The sequence below is a fragment of the Tachypleus tridentatus genome, chromosome 3, assembly GCF_004210375.1.
Source record: "Tachypleus tridentatus isolate NWPU-2018 chromosome 3, ASM421037v1, whole genome shotgun sequence".
Classification (NCBI taxonomy): Eukaryota; Metazoa; Arthropoda; class Merostomata; order Xiphosura; family Limulidae; genus Tachypleus; species Tachypleus tridentatus.
Genome location: NC_134827.1, coordinates 93,368,913 through 93,389,387, shown reverse-complemented (window position 1 = coordinate 93,389,387; position 20,475 = coordinate 93,368,913). Strand labels below are relative to the sequence as shown.

Genomic DNA, 20,475 nt, shown 5'->3' with positions numbered 1-20,475 from the left:
ATGACTAGCTGCCTTCCCTCTAGTCTTACACTGCTAAATTAGGGACGGCTAGCACAGATAGCCCTCGAGTAGCTTTGTGCGAAATTCAAAAACAAACAAACAAACAAACCAATGAAAATTGCATTGAAAACGCAGTTCAAAATAGCACACCTTTCTGAAATGTACCTTGGTATTTACATTATTATAATTTACCATCTATACTTCATATTGATGGCATTTTGGGAAGCCCCACCACAGTTTACCTCAACCTCCCCCCCTTCCCCCAACGAAAATATCCTGGCGCTGCCACTGCGTTTTTACACATATATTTTTTTCTAGAAGTGAGTTTTTTTCGTCATCACTGACCACATAAGACAAAATAGATAATTTATTCACAAAAAACATTACATATAGAAACGCTTTCCGAAGGTAAATATTTCTTCTTCAGGAAAACTTTCAGGTTCTTGTTTTATTCTTATATATTATTTTTAAAATATTTAAAATTGAAGTTTTTACTTACAGATGGTGGCGTTAATGCAGCTTCTTCTGGGCGGTATCCTTAATGTTTCATTTTATTAGTTTGAAGTTATGATTGGATTTATTATATTTTGAAATTCTTGTTGAACTTATCGTATACCAAAATTAAAACCGTTACATAGTTTTAAAAGTTAAAAACATATCTTTTATAAAACATCACACACTGGTACGATATGTACTTTTTTTTGTACAACATTTTAAGCTGTAATTCGTTAATTCAAAACATCTTTAAACATTAAAAAGTAAGGTAAGATTACAGTTATAATATTAACACTACTTCTGCTGTACTATTACTTGTTTAGATACCTTTTACTCAGAGAATTTTAGGCCGAATTTTGAAATAACTTATTTCTAGAGCCCTACAGTACTTGTGGTCTATAACTTCAGCTTGTGCTGTTATGAGGAAGAAACTGATAGTGACATGCAATTATAATGAATGTATTAACATGAGCTTCTTTGATGATATAATTTCAAAGTCTGGTAAACCTAAGTAAAATTTATTCTTGTCAGTGAATGAATTTTTATAATTAGTAATAATGATATGCATAATAAATAGTACAGATCTGGGGGATAATGAGAGTATGACAGCTTGTGTGAGTACTGTTTATGGGCACAGTTTTTTTTAAGAACAGATAGTCACACAAGGTCATACACTACAAACAGTAAAAACAGACCACGAACAAGTTAAATGTAGTTTTTCACATTCATATACTATATATATTATCTAAAAGCTGATAGTGGTACTCAATAGCTTCGAAGTTAATCATTTCATAAGCTTATATTTATAACTTCAAGAAAATAAAGTATCACCTGTTCAGGCTAATAAATACATTAAAAGTGGTGAGACATTGGAGGATTGTAGATTAGCTATTGAAGTTTGAAGTGACTTGTTAGGAACAATGCACCTGTCAGTAAAGAACTTACAGAGGGTGGACAAAACAAGTGGCACTCTTGAAAATGTTTTTAATTTGTTATGTAATTTATTAGATAACAGAAAAACATGTAAAACTATATGTTTTTTTAGAACAAACTTGATGAGACATGTATAAATATGATCTCAAATCCTACTTTTAACACTGGCTTTTATAAATAGCTGGACTTTTCTTGATTTTAGTTACATATACTCATAAATAATGTTGTGCACCTGCTGTAGTTTCTTAATGGTCTTGAACTCAAAGAGTAACATTATTTTAATGAAGTGTTTTTAGTAAAAATATGTTGTGTTTTGTACTTCCATTCTAACTATTAACAAAATGAGTGCAAGGCAATTTTTAAGTATAAAAATAATTTTTTGTCTTATAGTTTCTTCCTTCATTTGCATAATCTTGGGAACCTCCTAAAAGAATATCTGACATTTTCAAGGTAAATATTTATACTGTATTTTTAATTTTCTGTACCATATCATTTACTCCAGCTATTATCATCAGTGTACAATGCAATGAAATAATTAGAAAATATGAACAAAATATATACCTTTTAACTTTTTATAGAATATCTTCAAAATATTATCCTTTTTTAAACCCATAACATCAGACCTTTCCTATTCATACATAGTTAACTTTTAATGTTTTATTTTCTTTCTTATTCTATACCATTTAATCGTCTTTACACAAGTCAACAGTGCCTTCAAGGCACATTACAGTTTCTTTGGGAAACGTAACTTTTCTGCAAACTTTTCATTCACTACATAATATTATATGCATTGAAAACTGACACAAAGTATGATGTATAATTAAACAAATGGTGAGAATTACAAAGTTTCACTATTTGGGTACTATTTTCTGCATCTCTCTAGTACCCTCGTAACCTGCATTTGCTTGCATCTTAACCCTTTCATGATGGTCTCAGTATAATATATACAAATTAAATATTTACATTAAGTGGGGCCATTATGTTTGATTCAGTACATAAGTCATATCTCAAAAAATAAAAAAGACACGAGGTTCTTATTTTATATTCTAGGTTGTTAATATTGTTAATTTGAGTTTTTAATTCATATACAAACTATAGACTTAGTACTTTGACATCATAAACATTTAATCTGAACTAGTCCTGCATTCAATGTATCACATTGCATACAAAAATTGATATTTAAGTGTATTCTTTTAATATTTACTTAATTAATAATTTAATTAATATATAACACTAAAATTTGAACTATAATCTACAGTTTGATACCACACTTACTAATGTAGATTCATAAAATAATAGTTCAATAAAAATTTGAATACAAGTTAACAAATCCAATAATATTGTGATCCATCATGATAGGGTTAAGCTGCTTGTACTGAAACAGTGTTAAGAAACTTCCGAAACAGTTCTATCATAAATATTTCAACCTACATTACTGAAAATGTTCTGTTACAAGCAACTAATAGATACACCAGTTTCATAGATGTTATGTTTAAATTACTGTTTGTGAATTTCATATACTTATAATAATTTCTCCTACTCGTACATTGTCATTCAAAACAATATAAATATCTTGCATTACTCTTACTTAAAAAGCAACAGGTGAAATTGTTTTCTCTTAGGCATGATGTGAGTCTTACAGCTGTGGTATGTATATTGTGGTCGAAATGCCCCAGCCACCAACATGGGATTTAGGAACCAAGATCCTATAATTCCAGTCCTGAACAGTGAAACCTCAGCTACCTAGTTGGGTCTTGGCCAGTTGTGGTGATGGATCATGTCAAATTTGACCTGTGGTGCATGAATTATCTTCTGAGTGAATGCATATCTGTTCTGGATGTAGTGCAGTTCCCCCACTAGGATGCTAATCTTATATTGGTATGCCTATGATCTATGCAGATGGCCACTCCACTTTACCAATGTAGGATTCTAGTTGTAGTGTGACAGGTGATAAGTATGTTTTGGAAGTTAACATTTTCTTCCACCCCACTAAGAGCCAATGTTAGAGACTGCAGATTGGGTTACTCTCAAAAAAAAAAAAAAAAAGAGAGAGAGAGAGATGATATCTGAATGAGATGATTTTATGCATTACCAGGATAAAAGGGCTTCTTTTACGTAGGTGGAGAGCATCATGAGACAAATTTATCCAAGAGCAATTAAATGGAGAATAAAAGACTAGAGCCAGCAAGAAAGAATCAGACTAAGGATAAGAGTGGCAAAGGAAGGAAACCCCAGCAGGTTGAGTAATAGCTTTAGTGCAAGCAGAAGCAAATATTATTAGAAATACATTTTCCATTTACAAAAAAATGTTCTATTGTATTGGATGATTTATTTAATGAAGGAAGTATAGTGAAATGTACAATACTTTGAAGTACATATAGCATAAAAGTTGAAGAAATGTGGTTCTGCTTACAACATTTTAAAGAATGTATATTTTTTTTTATATACGTGGATAACTAAGGAGGGAAAATATTTTCTCTTAGCTTCTTTTTGGTTTTCTATTCTATTTGGTTAATTTAAGAATTCTTCTCCAACTGGTGTATCTTTTGCTCTGGTTTATCTCATAACAACTACTTTTTAATTTGTTTTTTCTTCCTTGAAGTGTTTATTTTATTTCCACATCTTGCTACAATACTATTATTTTCAGCTAAACTCCTTTGCATGAAATACTGTGCAGCCAAAAATGAACCAGATAAGCCTTTTCTTTTACTCACTTTCACGTTGATATGTCTTCTGCCTTGTGGATTCTAGTTTCTCATTGTACTGATTCCACAGTCTTATTTTAGGACTTATGGAGTTATATATTTAATTATTGTTATTTACTTCTAAATATATTTACATTTATCATTTCGTTTATTAACGTGTAATTTTAGCCAATGTGATTGGATGCTACTATGACTGGGAAGTTTCTGCAGTGCATCCTTATAAGATGACTTTGGTGCTGTGAATGTATCATATTAATGATTGAAATGTGCATTTTCTGAATGAACTTCCAAATTTATACATTTTATAAACATCATATGATAATTTTGCTAAAATGCGAGGTGGGTGTAATATTGGCAACAGTAGAGGATCAGCATTTTACAAGTTCAAAAGGTGAATCTTCTATTTCCTAAAAGAAATGGAAGATGGGTTAAATTTTTACTTGTCTCACAATTGGGTACTTTAAAGGACTACTAACATTTAATTTTTACTAAAAAACTATAAATTATGCAGGCCTGCAATGGTTTTATTGTTTTGAAATATTTTTTATGTTGTACAGTAATTTGTGTATACTGAATCTAAATATGACATCCACTTTTGTTCATTATGTACCAATTTTTACAAAATGTCATTTTCATTGGAATTGGGCCACATTTTGTTATGTTTAAAATGTTGAAAACCACTGGCTCAAGATTTCTCTAGACCAGTCATGATGCAAGTTTTATCAGTCATTCTAGAACCAACAAGAAACATGCCACTTGTACATAAATGGTTAACAGGCTGCATGATGTGACATTTATGGATAGTATTTGTTCATTTGTGTACTTTGACTTTTGTTTTTCTTTACAGTGTTATTTATTCATTGCTATGGTGATAAGAGGTTATGTAAATTTCTCAAACATATTCTGTTATGTTAATGATAAATTTGTTGTAAAGAAACAAAGGCAAAATTTTATAGAATTTGGCAAACAAATGTATTATGCATATTTTGGGAAAAAACTTGGGGACCAAGATAAATCATGGGCTCCACATGAAACTTGAACTGGTTGTGTCAAAGAAAGTAAAAGTAAGAAAGAGTCTTTACCTTCTGGAATTATAGTGATCTGGCATGAGTCTAGAAACCACAGTAATGACTGCTGGTTTTGCTCATGTAACATGCAAAATTACAACATACAAATTAAAAGGGGAATTTCTTAACCAAACCTTCAAGATGAATCAGAATGCATATTTGTGATGTCACTGTTATTCTCATTTCTTCAGTTATAATAATTTGATCTAAATAAATTATCTTCCCAGTTTGTAAAAAAAATCTTCACATTATAGAAAAAAATTAACATTATTTTTGAAATTTGTTTGGTTAATTTATTGAAAATCCATTATGAAAAACAAAACTTTTATAAATGAAGTTTAGATTTGCAGGCCTGTGTTATTTTCAAAATTCTATTAGCCATATTCAGCTGTCCACTGCATAGTTGGACAATAATACAAATATAGTGATGTGATGTAGGTGGCCAAAACTGTTTGATGTAGGACAAACATATTAAAATATGTATAAACATTTCACACCTGAGGGATTTGTTGGTAAGAAATCCACATAAAAAGCTTCTGTGTTACAATGAAATAAATAGAAAAAGTGTAAAGAACTTATATCATTTAAAATAACTAATGTTAAATAGATGTTTTAATGTTCACAACATTTTGGGCTGGAATCCCATTTTTCTGGTGATTTTAAAAATTGATAATAAGAAAGATTTTATTGTGTTGAATACATTTAAATGCTGTTACTTTTTTCTCACTTCCTCCCTCCGTGCTTATTCTTAAAGGCACTGGAATGAGTATTTATAAGTAAAAATGACATCTGAAACCTTTATTTTTAAATAATTCATTTTAATTAGATATTTATTTTAATTGTGTTGGTTATAAAGAATTCCAGAAACATTTTACAATTTTGCAATAAAGGGTAAACTCTCTCAACACTGTTGTAAGGGTTCATCATTGGTTACAAAGATAACATCACAATCTTGTAAATTTTAATACATAGAGAAAAGATGAAACGATAGTGTAGTTCAGCTGTTTATGTATGTATGTATATGTGTGTGTATATAGTAACTTATAGGCAACAAGGGACCATTTGATTATTCAAGAATGTTCCCAAGAAGAAAAGTTAAAAAAAAAAAAAATTAAACTCACCATTTATTTTTCCAGAAATTCTTGATTTCTTTGAAACTCCCATAATGTTCTGATATCTGTTACTGTTGTTTACAGCTCATTCCATAAGCTAAGCACACTATTAGGGGAAAAAAACCCAAAACAACTTCTAATTGTAGTCTAGCCCATCTTTTTTAAATAATTAGTATTGTGTCCTATAGCCCTTAAGATATGGCTTTAAGGTATCAGAAGCTTTATCCTACTCTATAAACAAAATCGTGTAACTTTGTGAAAAAAAGAAAATTTTCTAATCTCTGACAATGGCTTTACTGAACTCATACTGTTAAGATGGCAAATTTTTCATCAGATTATTTTATGATAGTATAGAGGCTATACTGCTTACTGTCAGTTTGGTTATTACTTCTATGTAGAAGAAGCCTTTTTTGTTAATTTTATTTTAAATAATATGTTGGTCAGTGTTAGTGGTGGCCTTGTAGTTCACTTGTAACCTATGATTATTGTGAACTAAAAAGGAACTGTTAGCCAATTATACTGGCCTGTGCAGTTAGTATTTCCATTCTTTTTTTATGTTTTAAATACTTTGGCCAGCCTATATTTTAGCATAATGTAGTTAGTATTTTGTCAAATTATTTTGAAGTTCTTCTTATTTTTAGTATTATCAAATAAATTTAAAAATAATGCATTTTTGAGTAAAGAAAAAGATTTTAAAGTTAGCAATATAATATCTTTTTAAGTCTATATTATTGTTTTTAAACCCTCATGATTAAAAACATCTTTTACAGATGAAGACCCCATGTGTTAACGTTTAACTATGATGCAGACTTTGTGGAAGTAAGGGAAGATAGCAGTGTTTATTGATTATTGACTAACATGACTTCCTTGTCAAATAACCCATCTGCCACAGAACACAAATATTCCATTCTGAGGAAGAGACTTGACCAGATGGGTTATCATCATCCTCTTGGCCTGGAATCTGTCTATCTTGTGGAAAGGTTGTTTGGTGATTTGATTCACACGACAGAGAGTCTCAAGCATGAAAAGTCAAGATCCTTGCAACCTCAGGTACTGATAATTTGTACACTGCCTGTAAGGCATATGCCCTTTAACTTGCTAGATACCTTATAGTGGTTGAAATTTGTGCAGTTTGTTAAAAAAAAAATCTAAAGAAATTATTTGTGTAGAAACTTTTGTAACAGTTTGTTAGAGATAATTTTAACATTTTCTCTAATGTTAAAATGACCACATGATCACTTTTTATTTTTTTTAAGGATGAAGTAAACCTTAATCAATCGTTCATAAAACAGATAAACTGGTATTCAGAAAATTAAAATACTTTTTATTGTCACTGATAACAGTAATAATATTTTATTTAAAATGTATCATGATTACAATAAGAAATAATTAAGTAGCCAGATAGTCAATTTACATGCATAAATTATTTCAATAGGATAAGCATAAAAACAGTTGTTAACAAACAAGTATTTGTGTCATCAGAATATTTTGCTATCACACAGTATAATCAATAAATCTTACTAAGCTTCTATAGTGTCTTCTAATTAGAGAAAATTTCTGTATCTTTCAACCGGATAAAATTTAACACACTTTTGGGAAAGAACATTTTAAATCTCTTCTCCGTCCTTTGTTCATCAGTCTTCAGAATTATTCATTAAATGCCATTGCTCAACGCCAGAGGAGATATGATTAGAAACAATTGTTTAAACCACTTTCTTTACTGTAACATTAAAAGCCTAATTTTTAGTCTATCCAATCATATTTAAACATGGTATATAATTTTTTTCTACTATTAAAAACCACATGATGTGACATCATAAAAGGATGGCAACCAAGCTTCTACAAAAGTTAAGCAGAAAAGGACAAGGGAAATGCTTGAAAATCAAAAAAGATACCCCAAAGGCATAGTAATCTTTTAACAAAAATAAAGCTATTCTTTGGGACAGGCAGAAAAAACTTAAAAATGGACAGGTGCACTGTTTATAGGTGAAACTCCTTGAAGCTGTGTAGAAATGAAAGGGTGAATATTTTTGTTCATGAATTACATGGTAAAGAAAAAGTTCAGACTTTTGTCATTCATCCATGGGACATAGAACACTTAATCATTTTGACTGTTGCATCTTTGGAACATACTGTCACTCTAGAATTTGGGTGGCAAATAGAAAATATCTCATGATACTTTGTCCTCTCTTGTGATGCTGCTGCTGTCTCTTTTTGAGAACCTGTTGAAGTACCTGAATTATGCTGATGCTGCAGTTGGTTTCCAACTTTTATCTCTTTGAATTTCCATCTCTTCACCAGTACATCTGTTATGGGTTGGAACATGTCTCAGGATAAATACATGGCCTCAGGGGTTTGGTCTTCTCTGGAACATATCTTTCATAATAGTGTTTTGGAACTCTCAGTTGTTCATTAGGCATGTTCCTAGTTTCTACCTCATCTTGTTGATTATTTGGTTTATGATCCATACCAACAATTCTACATTTATTTCATATATCAATTGTCAGGATGGGACATGCTCCAAGGATTTTTACTTCTGCATAATGGACTTCTCTTTTGGACCCACTCACATTAAGTTTATTTGAGAGCCTGTCATATATTTTGGGAGCTTTGAATTTGGTGGTAGATTGATAATTACAACCAGACAGGATTTGTCCTGTGGTGTGGTCACTCCATCCTTAGATATTTTGTTGGATTTTTTGCAGATGGGCATGCCAGTTATGGATGTCTTTGGCATTCCTCTCAATTTCAAAGTTCCCTCTTTAGGTCTCTGGTACCTTGCTCAGCAACTGAGGTTGTGGGTGCTTTCAACCAGGATTGCTTTCATCTCTTTCTGTATGTACACCCTCCTTTTGATCTTCTCCCATGGTTCTTGGTATTAGTTTGCAACACACTTGTGTCGAGTCCTGATGGTAGCATAGTTTTGGCCATCTCAGTCTTAGTTTCTTTTTTACTGACTGGAGTCCAAGGTACCTCTTTTTCTGCTCTGTCTTTATTACTTTACTTTTACCTCATCTCTCTTTCTCTCTCTCTTTCCAAAAAATACCATCCTTATTTTTTTTTCAAGTGTAAGATTTGTGCAGTCTTTTGCTTGCTTGTTTTGTTTCTCAGACCATGCAGCCTTTTAGTTATCCTGTTTTTATCACTTGTTTTTTTCCTTTTGTTTTATCAATGAAAGTGATGCATTTTGCTGGTGGTTCACTTGCTGCTTATTACAAGCAGGCCATTCTACTGTTTGCTTATCTTTTGGTCTTCTTTACTTAGTTGCTTAGCCAAGGATTGCTGGTTTCTGCCATCACAGGTTATAGGTTGACCAACTGCTTTTTATCATTCTTTATATGGCTTTAAACTTCCTTTTCCTGTTCTTTCCACTTTGTTTCAGTTTTTCCTACTTTATTGTCTATTTTCTTTGCTAAACTAGAGTATTTATATGTTTCTCATGCTCATACCCAAATCCTGTTTGAACTCTTGGCCACTAACATCTTATACCATCTCTCTTCTTAAATCCTATTTTCCTATCTTTCTTGCTAGTTATTGTCACACATCTGATCTTTATGTCTCTGATGTCTTCCCTATTTTTATCCAGAGCTTTCTTGATTTTATTCCCTGACTGCTTATTTCTTCCTAAGATTTGGTCAGCTCAGGAGGGAGGTTGTATCTTTTCAATTGATCTTGGCCCTCCATACTTGTACTGATCCTGATTGCCTTTTGTGTCTAGTTTTTACCAGCAGATGTTACTTGGCATGCACACCTCCATTTTGGGGCTCCAACAATCATTCGTTCTTGCCATGGGATCTATTTTCTTTGCAAGACATTTTCCCCTCTATGCATCAATTCATCCAGATCGTATATTCTTCCCTGGTTGGAATTGCTTGCAGTCTGTATCACATCTCATCTCAAACATGTCATGTGTCTCATTTTCTAGCCTTGGATTTTTGACAACCCTTGAAAGAGATCCTAGAAGGATCTTTCTTTTCCATTAAATTTCTGCTCTCTGAACAAAAAACAGTTGCATCTGCATCATTTTAAGGATATTGATTCCTTCCAGTTGCCATTTTCTAGTCTACTTACTGTCTTTAACAGGTAAGTGCCACTTTCATTTCCTTACCTCTTTATAATGTGCTCCTCTTTCCTTCTCAGAACCCATTTAGTAACTGGTGTTGACACCCAGGATATAGTTAGTTTTCTAACCCACATCGAGTTAGGAATATACACTTATTCCATTGTCTATTTCACGCTGTACATTTTATGGATTATAATGTTTTGTGGAACCCATTGCATATTCTCCAGTAACTGACCTTTGCAGTAGATAGATCTGATAAGATCTGTGTTATACTTACTTATTTGTCTCCGCAAATCAAATTTCTTCCCCTTCTCACGTAGTGGAGCATGGAAGACCCATAGACCCTTACAGTTACCATTTCCTAACCACTAGTGTGATTAACTTGGAAAATTTCTCACAGATTGTGCAGTTCCTCTTGCGAGAGTCCACATGGGTGTCACAATGCAGTGGGAAGTAGGGCAGGGATGTCCATGTTAATAATATAGTGCACACCACCTTCTGCTATATGATATTGCTAATTTCCAATGGTTTAACCTGCTAAACTGGGTAAAATATTCTTTTGTGTCAGGAAGGAAGCTGGGTCTCATTCCTATACATGAGTTGAATCAATCGTACAGCAGAACACTTAAAAAGTCATTTGGTCTGTTCATTTCATTGGCTTAATCACACTATTCCTCATTTTCAACTGACCTGTTGTATACAAATGTTTGGTCTTTATGCTTCCATCTAGATGAGTAGTATGTCCTGCATGAATGCAAACCCCCACTGTTGCCTTCTTTGAAGGGAATTCAATTAGGTTTTTTTTATTATTGCATCAGGCCCTCCACCACATGAATGTGGGATTCTAGCTACTATACAAAAAGATGTAAGCCTATTGATTTGGAAGTTAACATATTTTAACTTGAAAATGTATTTCTGATATACCTCTGCACAATTTCCCACTCTTCCTCTCCACTATCAGTGCACACTATTCCTGCTCTGTCTAAATGAATTTAATTTTGAATGAAATTGCTTATGGGGATCTACTGTGTGTGGAAGATGTGTCACTCTGCTATTGACAGAGAGCTGATGTTACATGATGATTTCTTCATCTACTAGCACAACTTTGTGTGTAGAGAAGTAAGCATTTACCAAAAATACAAGTTAGCAAAATGTTAACATTTTTGTAATGTCAGAAAGTTTAATCATGCATCATGAAAGGTAGTAGATATGTTCTTATTTTTTAAAAGTGGTGAAATTTTAGTTTCAGTATTAAAGGATATTTTAGAGGTATATCCCTTTAAATTTAGGATCTCCTCTCTAGGAATGTCACCAGAAACCTATCAGCAAGTATACTTTTGTTATCAGAAGTTTGATCTTTTAAACTTAAGTGCACTGTGACCTTTTACAAAATTATACGTAAAATTCAATTAAAAACTATTACTATTAATTATATCAATAAACTTGGAATCGAATGTAGATTATAATCCAAGTTTTAATGCTGTCAGGGTTTATGTACATCAGTTTGTTTATTTTACAGTAGGTGTCTGTGACTTGTTGACAGTAAATTTGAACAATAAATGGACAGCACAGAATCCACTTATTTTAAAATAATATATTGAAAACAAGTCAAACATGTGTAGCAAAATTCTTTATGCTATTGGATATCATAGTTGCATCTAAATGATTCTGTTTTCTTGTTAAAAGTCCAAACAGGCTAGTACAGTTACTTTAGAACATAATGGACAAGATAAATTATTTTCTCTACTCTGTTTTTTACTGCACAATTTACGATAGATTCTTTTATATTACCCAGTGGGTTACTACAGCTATATCCAGAGCTTTAAATAATTCTCTTTTTTGTCGAACATCCACGCAGGAAGGTTCAATTACTTCAAAACACTCTTTGACAAGACATATTATACTGTGCTTGTTATCTCAATTAAACTGTGAAACTCACTTCAAATATTGCATGTTACAGCTAAACTAAAAATAACCCAGTCTAACTGCACTTTCACTAACATAATGTTTTCTGACTGAACTTTTTTATTAACAACTTTATTAATCACCCACCATTGTTGAAATTCCAATCATCCAGTCTAGTAGATCAGTTTAATTATCTCTCACTTGTTTTTCTTTTTCTTTTTTTCTATATCATTGAATGTCTATTTATAAATATTCTGAATGAGGCCTAGAACTTTCTGGCCCTATGGTGATAACAATATTACACACAATGTAAAAACTCAAACTTTAAGTACGATGATGTCAACAACATAAAGCCAAGTACTATAAGTAAACTGTATACACAATATACAACTCATACCGAGTTATGTAACAAAACTTGTCGTAACTCTCACTTTTAGAATAATCAACTTTTAACACTTATTATGAAAACTAAGTATTAAATATTAAATTACTAAATAAAATAAAAAATGACTTTTATACTAAACAATCTCATTTATCCAACGAATACTTAGTTTTGATTTGAATTTCAAAGGAAATATTTATAAAATCTCCGTCTTTACTTTCCTGTATCATGTGATACCTCTGCAATTTGATTTTTCCTTTGCAAAGTTTTATAACATTAAACATAAGATGCCGAGGCTTAAAACCAATTAGAAACACATATGTAATGACAGGCAAGAATATAAAATATGAATCTCCTACCACCTCAGTTTGCTGAGATATCAAACTCGTTAGATTAGCTCTTTCCATGTTTTCATGCATTTTGAGCTAATTGTCTAGGTCATGTTTACATGTTTGATAGACATTCCTTATAGAAAAAAGCATTTTGTAATGTGCATGAATCTGAAAACTTGTTTGTTTAGCTTTGGCAGTCAAAGGTGGTAGTTCCTAATAGTAGTGCAAGTTTTTAAACCTATTTCATAGTTTAGTTAGAAATCCAGATGAAATACAGAAGTTTCGGAACCTTGCATTCTAGTGTGTGATGAATTTTTGATGTTCTAAAATGAATGTATTTGAAAGGTGCTTGAATTATTTTGTGGTTAATCAACATATTGAGAAAAAATAATGATGCATTAAAAAAACACTTAGTGTTGACATTTTCTTCATATTTTTTAACATTTTGTTTCACTGATGATTTTGTAATGTAATTTTAGAGCTGAGAAAATTACAAAATGTAATGTTTTAGAAATAAAACTGACATTAATTTAGGAGATTCTGGAAGTTATGTAAATAAAATGTGAAACTGTAAAATAAAAATGAGTACTTTTGCTATTAACGTGAAAAATACCCCAAACTCAGACTGACTTATTAAAGTTTTCATAAATTTTCAGCCATTTTAAAAAAAAATAAAAATACATTTTCTTTACTATAAGCTTGTCTAATTTCTTGAAAATACTCTTAATAAACTTATAACTATAGTAAACATTACTATGTATAACATCACTGATATAGGGTTGATCCATTGGACTAACCTTGTGTGAATAGGTTAACGACTAGAAGATATTATGAAAGTATACCTCAAATTATAACCTCTGTTGATGGAAACTGTTTGGAGGTTTCAATCATTTAAGCATACAGGTTTTCATAAGGTAGATATCCAGATAACTATGTCGGCAAAGTAGATTTGTAATCTGTTGTGATCATTTAACCTAGAGGGTCTCTGATCACATGTTTTTATGTAAAGCATTTTTACTGAAACCTGAACCAGTTAAAACAAGAAATTCACCAAGTAATGCAGATATAGCTAACTGTTAACACAAATTCATTCTGTGAGGTTTTGATCTTTAAAGCCTAAAATTGTCATTCCAGTGTGTGTTGAAAAAAATGCTCTTATCACAAAAAATTTACTTAAGGTCAAAATTTGGATTAATTAAACAGTAGATTTTTCTATAGATAAAATATTTCAGCAAAGTATAGCCAATCCTAATTAGTTGCAGAAGTTTTTCATTATAGTGGGACACCAACTATGTAAGTCAGTAAAGTATGGTCATTGCTAGGTGTTTTGTCTATAACAACTCAATCAGTTGTTAAAATTCATTATCTCTTAGCATTGATTACATTGATTATTATCAAATAAAATAATTTATTAATCAAAATTATAATTAACTCTGGTAATGTCATGATATTCCAACTAATCAAAGGACGTTTCTGATTAATACAAATTTTGATGATTTCAAACTATCAGAGTTGATAAGTTAAATGTAATTGATTAATGAACCAAATGATTAATTGATTAGTAAATTTCACTAGTTATCCAGTTCTAGTTTTGGCTTATTCGATTATTAAAACATTATTAAGGATGATTTCTGGAAAATATTTCATCCCAGATTATTCATTTTTGATTATAGATAGGTCTGACATGACTAAGTAGTCAAGGTGCTTGACTCATAATCTGAGGGTCATGGGTTCAAATCTCCATCACACTAAACATGTTTGCCCTTTCAGCCATGGGGGCATTATAAGGTGATGTCAATCTCACTATTCATTGGTAAAAAAGTAGTCCAAGAGTTGGCAGTGGATGGTGACGACTAGCTGCCTTCCCTCTAGTTTTACACTGCTAAATTAGGGACGGCTAGCTCAGATAGCCCTCGTGCAGCTTTTCATGAAATTCTAAAAACAAATAAATAAGATTTTTTACTTTGAAATATTAATTTATTAAAATTCATTATCAAGAAATAAAAATCATTCAACAAATTGTTTTGAATTTTCAGTAATTTTAGTTTTTTTGTAAATAGAAATTATTACCAAAATGGGGTCTTAGATAAAATGTTACATCAAGTTTATTATTAGAGATTTTTATCTTCAATTTAAAATAAGCCCGTGGGAAAATTTCTAAGAACAATCTTTTAATTTCAAGCATTTAAGCCTATTTTAACTTTGAAGCTGTCATAAAGGTATGTGTCTAGTTAAATGTTGCTAACTAAATAAAATCAGTCTTGAAAGTGAACCTGTAACTTTAGCAATCCTCATGTGTTGAACTTCCAGTTTGAACTTCAGTAAGAAAGTATCCTCATTTTTAACAAATTTTATCGCTCATAAACTTACAAACTCCTAAATGAGTGTGTCCAGGTGAAATTTTTCAAAATGTATTTTATATTCTAGAGGCTTTACTCCTTTGAATGTAAGAGCTTTATCGAAAGTGGTCTTGTAAACAAATTTCCTTGACAAAGTATATTCACTTTCAAACGTTTACACCCATTAGTGTACGAGTTTTGAAGTAGGCAGGTTTCTAGACAAAAAAATTAATTAAATTTAGTGTTATGAACATATCATTTTTTCAGTTATGATTAGTGCAATACAAACCAATAAAACAAGATGAATAAGCTACATTCAAACATTTAAAAATATTTTTATGGACATAAAATATATTATTATACTTTTAAAAGATTGTTAATATTCAAATTGTCTGTTATTGCTTTCTGTGATGCATTTTCACAGACTCATGAAAAATGCTGGGCTTTAAGGTCACTACTAATTCTTAGTTGTATACACATAGCTGTTAGGACTGATTACTGAATTTTTGGTTTTTGAAATGCTGTGTTACAGTTTTACACAGATTTGTCTAGATTCCCCCTTCCCTAATGTTTCAGACATTTGTTTTAAGTACCAATGATCACAATCAGAATTGGTATCTCTCTCTTTTCATTCATATCTATTTACTGGATGTGAGGTAAGATTATTTGTGGGATCACAAATTTGTAGAATTTCTGCTTTTCACATATTTTAAGGAAAGTATGTTAATGCTGGTACAAGTTGTCATGTGTATGGTCTCTTCTTAAATGGCTTCATGTTCTGTTGATGTATTTTTTTCTTTCTTTGCTTCTAGTTACACAGTTATTTTTTTTGTGTTATTCTTCATTGTTTTCAAACATTTAATGTTCTTTTTATTTTATTTTCTTGAACTTCAGGATTGATCATATATTTTGGTTACTAATTATAATAAATATGAAGCTTAATATGTCATTTTTTGTGTGGGACATGAAAGTTATTAAACAGTAGCTTTGGATGCAAAACTACTGGTTTTGTAAGCCTATCTTGTGTCTAAATAGTGCTAATGGTTCTAAATGTAGAAGTTTGATAGCATTCCTGAAAACTATTTACTTCCTTTCTGTTCGTATAGCTTTTGACGTTACTTTAGCTAATTTTGATTTCCTCAGCCAACTGGTAAGTTTATTGCATGATTAAAATTATATTTGGAAAACTTGTGCCTCTGTCTTCAGTACATGTTGACCATTTGGTGGTACATCTGCCATATTGTATAGCTCATTTCACCTACTCGTGTTGAATATCCTTTCTGATTTGTTCTTCTCTTGAGAACCTTTCTTGAGTCTTCCTACTTTTGATTATGAGGATCTTAAGAATGTTGTCCCAGACTCCTTGAGGTATATTAAAGTAACTGTAATCTTTATTTTAATTTTACAATAAAAGAAAGTTTTACAGAATTACCTCATGCATCTAGAATCGTGTTATTTTTTTCAAAATTAGTTATTAACAAATTACAGCCTTCTGTTTAGTATCTGTGTAAGTGCTGTATATATTTAGACTCTCAGAAATTATTGATGTGCTGTTTATATGCGTGAATGTTTGACACCCAAAATAACATCCTAAATTAGAGATATCAGTTAATTAAAGTAAAACTCTGAATATTCTCTTCCTGTTTTCAGTTCTGAAGTTTTAGGGTTGTGGATGTAATGAATACAGTTGTCGAAGAAAGCATTCATTGTAATTTTTAATAGTTTACAGTTTCAGAGAAATAAAATAATATACTCTTAACCTGTTGTGTTTCAGTGTGTTTTTAATCTCTTTGTAGGATGATGCTGCTTTTGAGGAGTACATAAAATCTTACAAGACTGAAAATGCAAAACTAATTAGAGAAAACAACCAACTTCATCAACAGCTTCTTGCAAAACAGGAAAAGACTGAGAATAATGTGAAAGGTAAACTTCTAAAACTTATCCTGGGCTGGTTAATAGACAATTCACTAATTAAGACATTATTTTGTCAGAAGGGAATACTGTTTTAATGTAAAACATAATTAGTACTACTGTTTATTTTCTTGTTTTATTTTATAAATTGAGCCTTTTTAGAAATGAAGTTTTTTTATATTAGTAATATGCTAGAAAATATAATTTGGAAGGATTAACCCTTTAGAATAATTTATTTACATAGTTATTATTTAAGTCCTTCAAAACATGAAACCTAATAATTTGGATAATCTAATTGCAAAAGACATATTTATGACATTTAACATGTGAAAGTAAGGATTTTGCATTTCATTCTTTTTATTTACCTTATAGGGACTTGCTTTTATGTTTATATATTCATTTATATATATATATATATATATTCATGTTACAAGCTTATGTCAGTTTATCACGATATCAACCTTAGGTTTGGAAGATAAATCAAAGATCTGAGTCTAATAAAAATTTAGACTTGCAGATGAACATATGGTGTGTGTATTTGAATATAAACTTTTATTCTGTTGGTTGAAGGTTTATAGAAGAAAAAATTATCAAAATCAATTTTACAAAATATAATTAAAAATGACATATTAAACATATTTTTAATGTAGTGTACACCTCAGTCACAACATGTTTTAATTCAGAAACAAATTTATCTTCAGGAGCTCATTTTATTGTTTTTTTGGACAATGAAGATGCACCTAAAATATCCATGTGGTTTAAATTTGAATAACATTTTCCCTGTACCTAACACTAATTTCACTAGTCACTGTTTTATGTGTATTTTTCATATTTGTAATCAATGCCAGGAATTAATGCTAATTTTTATCAGCAAAAATTCAATAATTATAATAGAGTAGTCTTGTGGAAATGTGTAAGAAGAAACTGTATTTATTAGATGTTAAGCTTGTTATTTGTACTATATTGTATACATGGTAAATATTCATATATTTTTAATATAAATACATTTTAATATAAAAACAATACAATTTTTAGTAACAGTTATTAATAATAGTTATTACAAATGATGGGTTATGTATATAAGAATTTTACAAACTTGTAGACATCTGATCTAGAACTGAATATTTTATCAACAATCCAGGTTCACGATTAGCAAATTAATTCTGAGTTCATATTCTCACACCTCACATGAGCTAATCATGTCTTTTCTTAGCTAGCCTCACACCAAGTACAAGCTGACTTTTTCTGGCAAAGATATTTAATGTCTTTGTGGAAATGCACATGTCTAAAGTTATTTCACTCAAGTTAAATGGTTTGTAATGTTGAAAATGTACAAATATTTCTGATGCAGTTCTGTAGTTTTTCTGGTTATTAAGCATTAATCACAGTTATAGCTTCTGAGGCCTGTGGTACTGTAATTGTAGCTGAAAAATAATATTATCTTCTTTCTTGGCACGTTGCTTTTTTAGGAACCATGCAGAATCTTGCACATTCACTAAAGTTTGTTTGGCAACAGTACTGTCAATCACTACTATTACAAACACCTAGTATATTGTTGGTTATGTATTGCTCAAGTCCTGCCTGTTCTCAAAATTTATAGGAGATCCTTCAGGCAAAAAGGAAAACTACACTGAAACAAACATAGGCACTAAAAAAAATGTACAACAGTAAATCTGTTACACATGTGAAAATGACAGATTAGGTGAATGTAGTTGAATAATAACCCTGATGATTAATTAGCTAACAAGTTCCACTTATAATCTAGATATGTGGACAGATACCAGTACTTATGGAACTGCACAAAGTTCTGAAAAAAACTTTCATCATATAATTGAACTTGCAACTGAAATGGGTTATAAGCAAACTGAAATTCAGTATTTTTGTTTTGCTAGTTTTATTTTGGTTTTAAACAGTTTTGCGTTAATAATAATTTTATTTTTTGTGATTAAGTATGATATTTCATGATATCTGTTCACAGTATCTTTTAAAATACATCACCATTGTTTACAGCAGTGTTACATTACATGAAAAGCATTACATTGTACACTCATGATTCTTTATATTTTCTATATTCCATATTCATTGGTACCATAAAATATATTACATACAAGTGTAGGCCAGTATCTTAATATTACATATTTGTAAACCTAATAAACTATGCCATGTTTTGTTATGAGAATTTTCCAATACTACTTTTGATATTTCTTTCCTAATCTTCAGTGCTTGATGACCCCTCACTACAGTGATGACACTACTTTAGTTCTTTAATTTGAACTTTCTTGATTGTTATTATCATTCATGTCACTTTTTGTAAAAGACAATGATTTAACTGATGGCTTTCTTTACACCTCAATTCTCACAACTTGATTTATCTTAGCTATCCACTCATTATAAAGCACTTATTAAAATTATTCTTTTTCATAAGAAATTTTATCTAGAGAGTTCCATTGTAGTAAGTCATATGAATAATAAATTATAGTCCCCCAGTGTTTCCACCATTTGCATGTCAGCTATCCATAGGTGAAATGGTCAGATCACTCTGACCTAAAGGATATTTAAATACAGCCAAATTGCAAGCCTGTAGTTTCTAGAGGAGTTAAGCCCACTTTTATAAGTTTCACTGGTTTATTGAGTATGGTGAACCCTCGCATAATGAAGCCATTGGGTAATGAACCACCTTCCATAGGCCACATGACTCACAACAGGTATTTTTTGCATAATGAATTGTGCCCATCAAAGTGCTCCTAATTTATGAACATTTGAGCCCAGACTATCTCTGTTTGCACAGTTTGCTGTGTTACGGTTGTAGAAAAAGATCTGTTACAAACTTTGTGATTCTGTTGAATTTATAGATGTAAAAGTATTAGAAGAGAAGAAATTGCATACTTTTAAGATAATGTAGGAAACTGATGAGAAGTAAAAGGAGACAAAGCAAGTGTACCTGTTAAGGAGTTTGGCCCAATCAACAGTTTCCACCATCATGCTGAATATGGAGAAAATTAAAGCTACCAAAGCGAATGATGCCTCAACAGGGTCATGAAAGGAAAGAAAAGAAATGTGAAATTGGAAAGACTACTGTTGCTTTGGATTCGTGTTAAGCAAAAACAAGGCGAGTCCATGGGTGGCAATATGATTCCTAGAAAGGCTAAAACTATTTTTATCAGCTTAAACACAAATCAGATCAAGTCTCTGGTTCAGTTTTGAAGATTTTCATGCAAGTAAGGGTTGGTT

General features: G+C 31.0%; 1 protein-coding gene across 4 annotated transcripts in view; it reads left to right on the top strand.

Annotated features, from left to right (window-relative positions):
- The first annotated feature begins 484 nt into the window (after positions 1-484).
- LOC143247486 (uncharacterized) overlaps positions 485-20,475 on the top strand; it is a 105,728-nt gene continuing 85,737 nt past the window's right edge. For 2 of the 4 annotated variants that reach the window (XM_076495710.1, XM_076495714.1), the window contains exons 1-4: positions 488-763; positions 1,819-1,878; positions 7,083-7,362; positions 17,130-17,256. In XM_076495710.1, the coding sequence (XP_076351825.1) occupies positions 7,171-7,362; positions 17,130-17,256 (319 nt within the window). In that variant the 5' untranslated portion in view covers positions 488-763; positions 1,819-1,878; positions 7,083-7,170. Of the gene's footprint in view, positions 764-1,818; positions 1,879-7,082; positions 7,363-17,129; positions 17,257-20,475 lie in introns of all 4 variants that reach the window. The other 2 variants (XM_076495711.1, XM_076495712.1) reach the window with 2 other exon arrangements.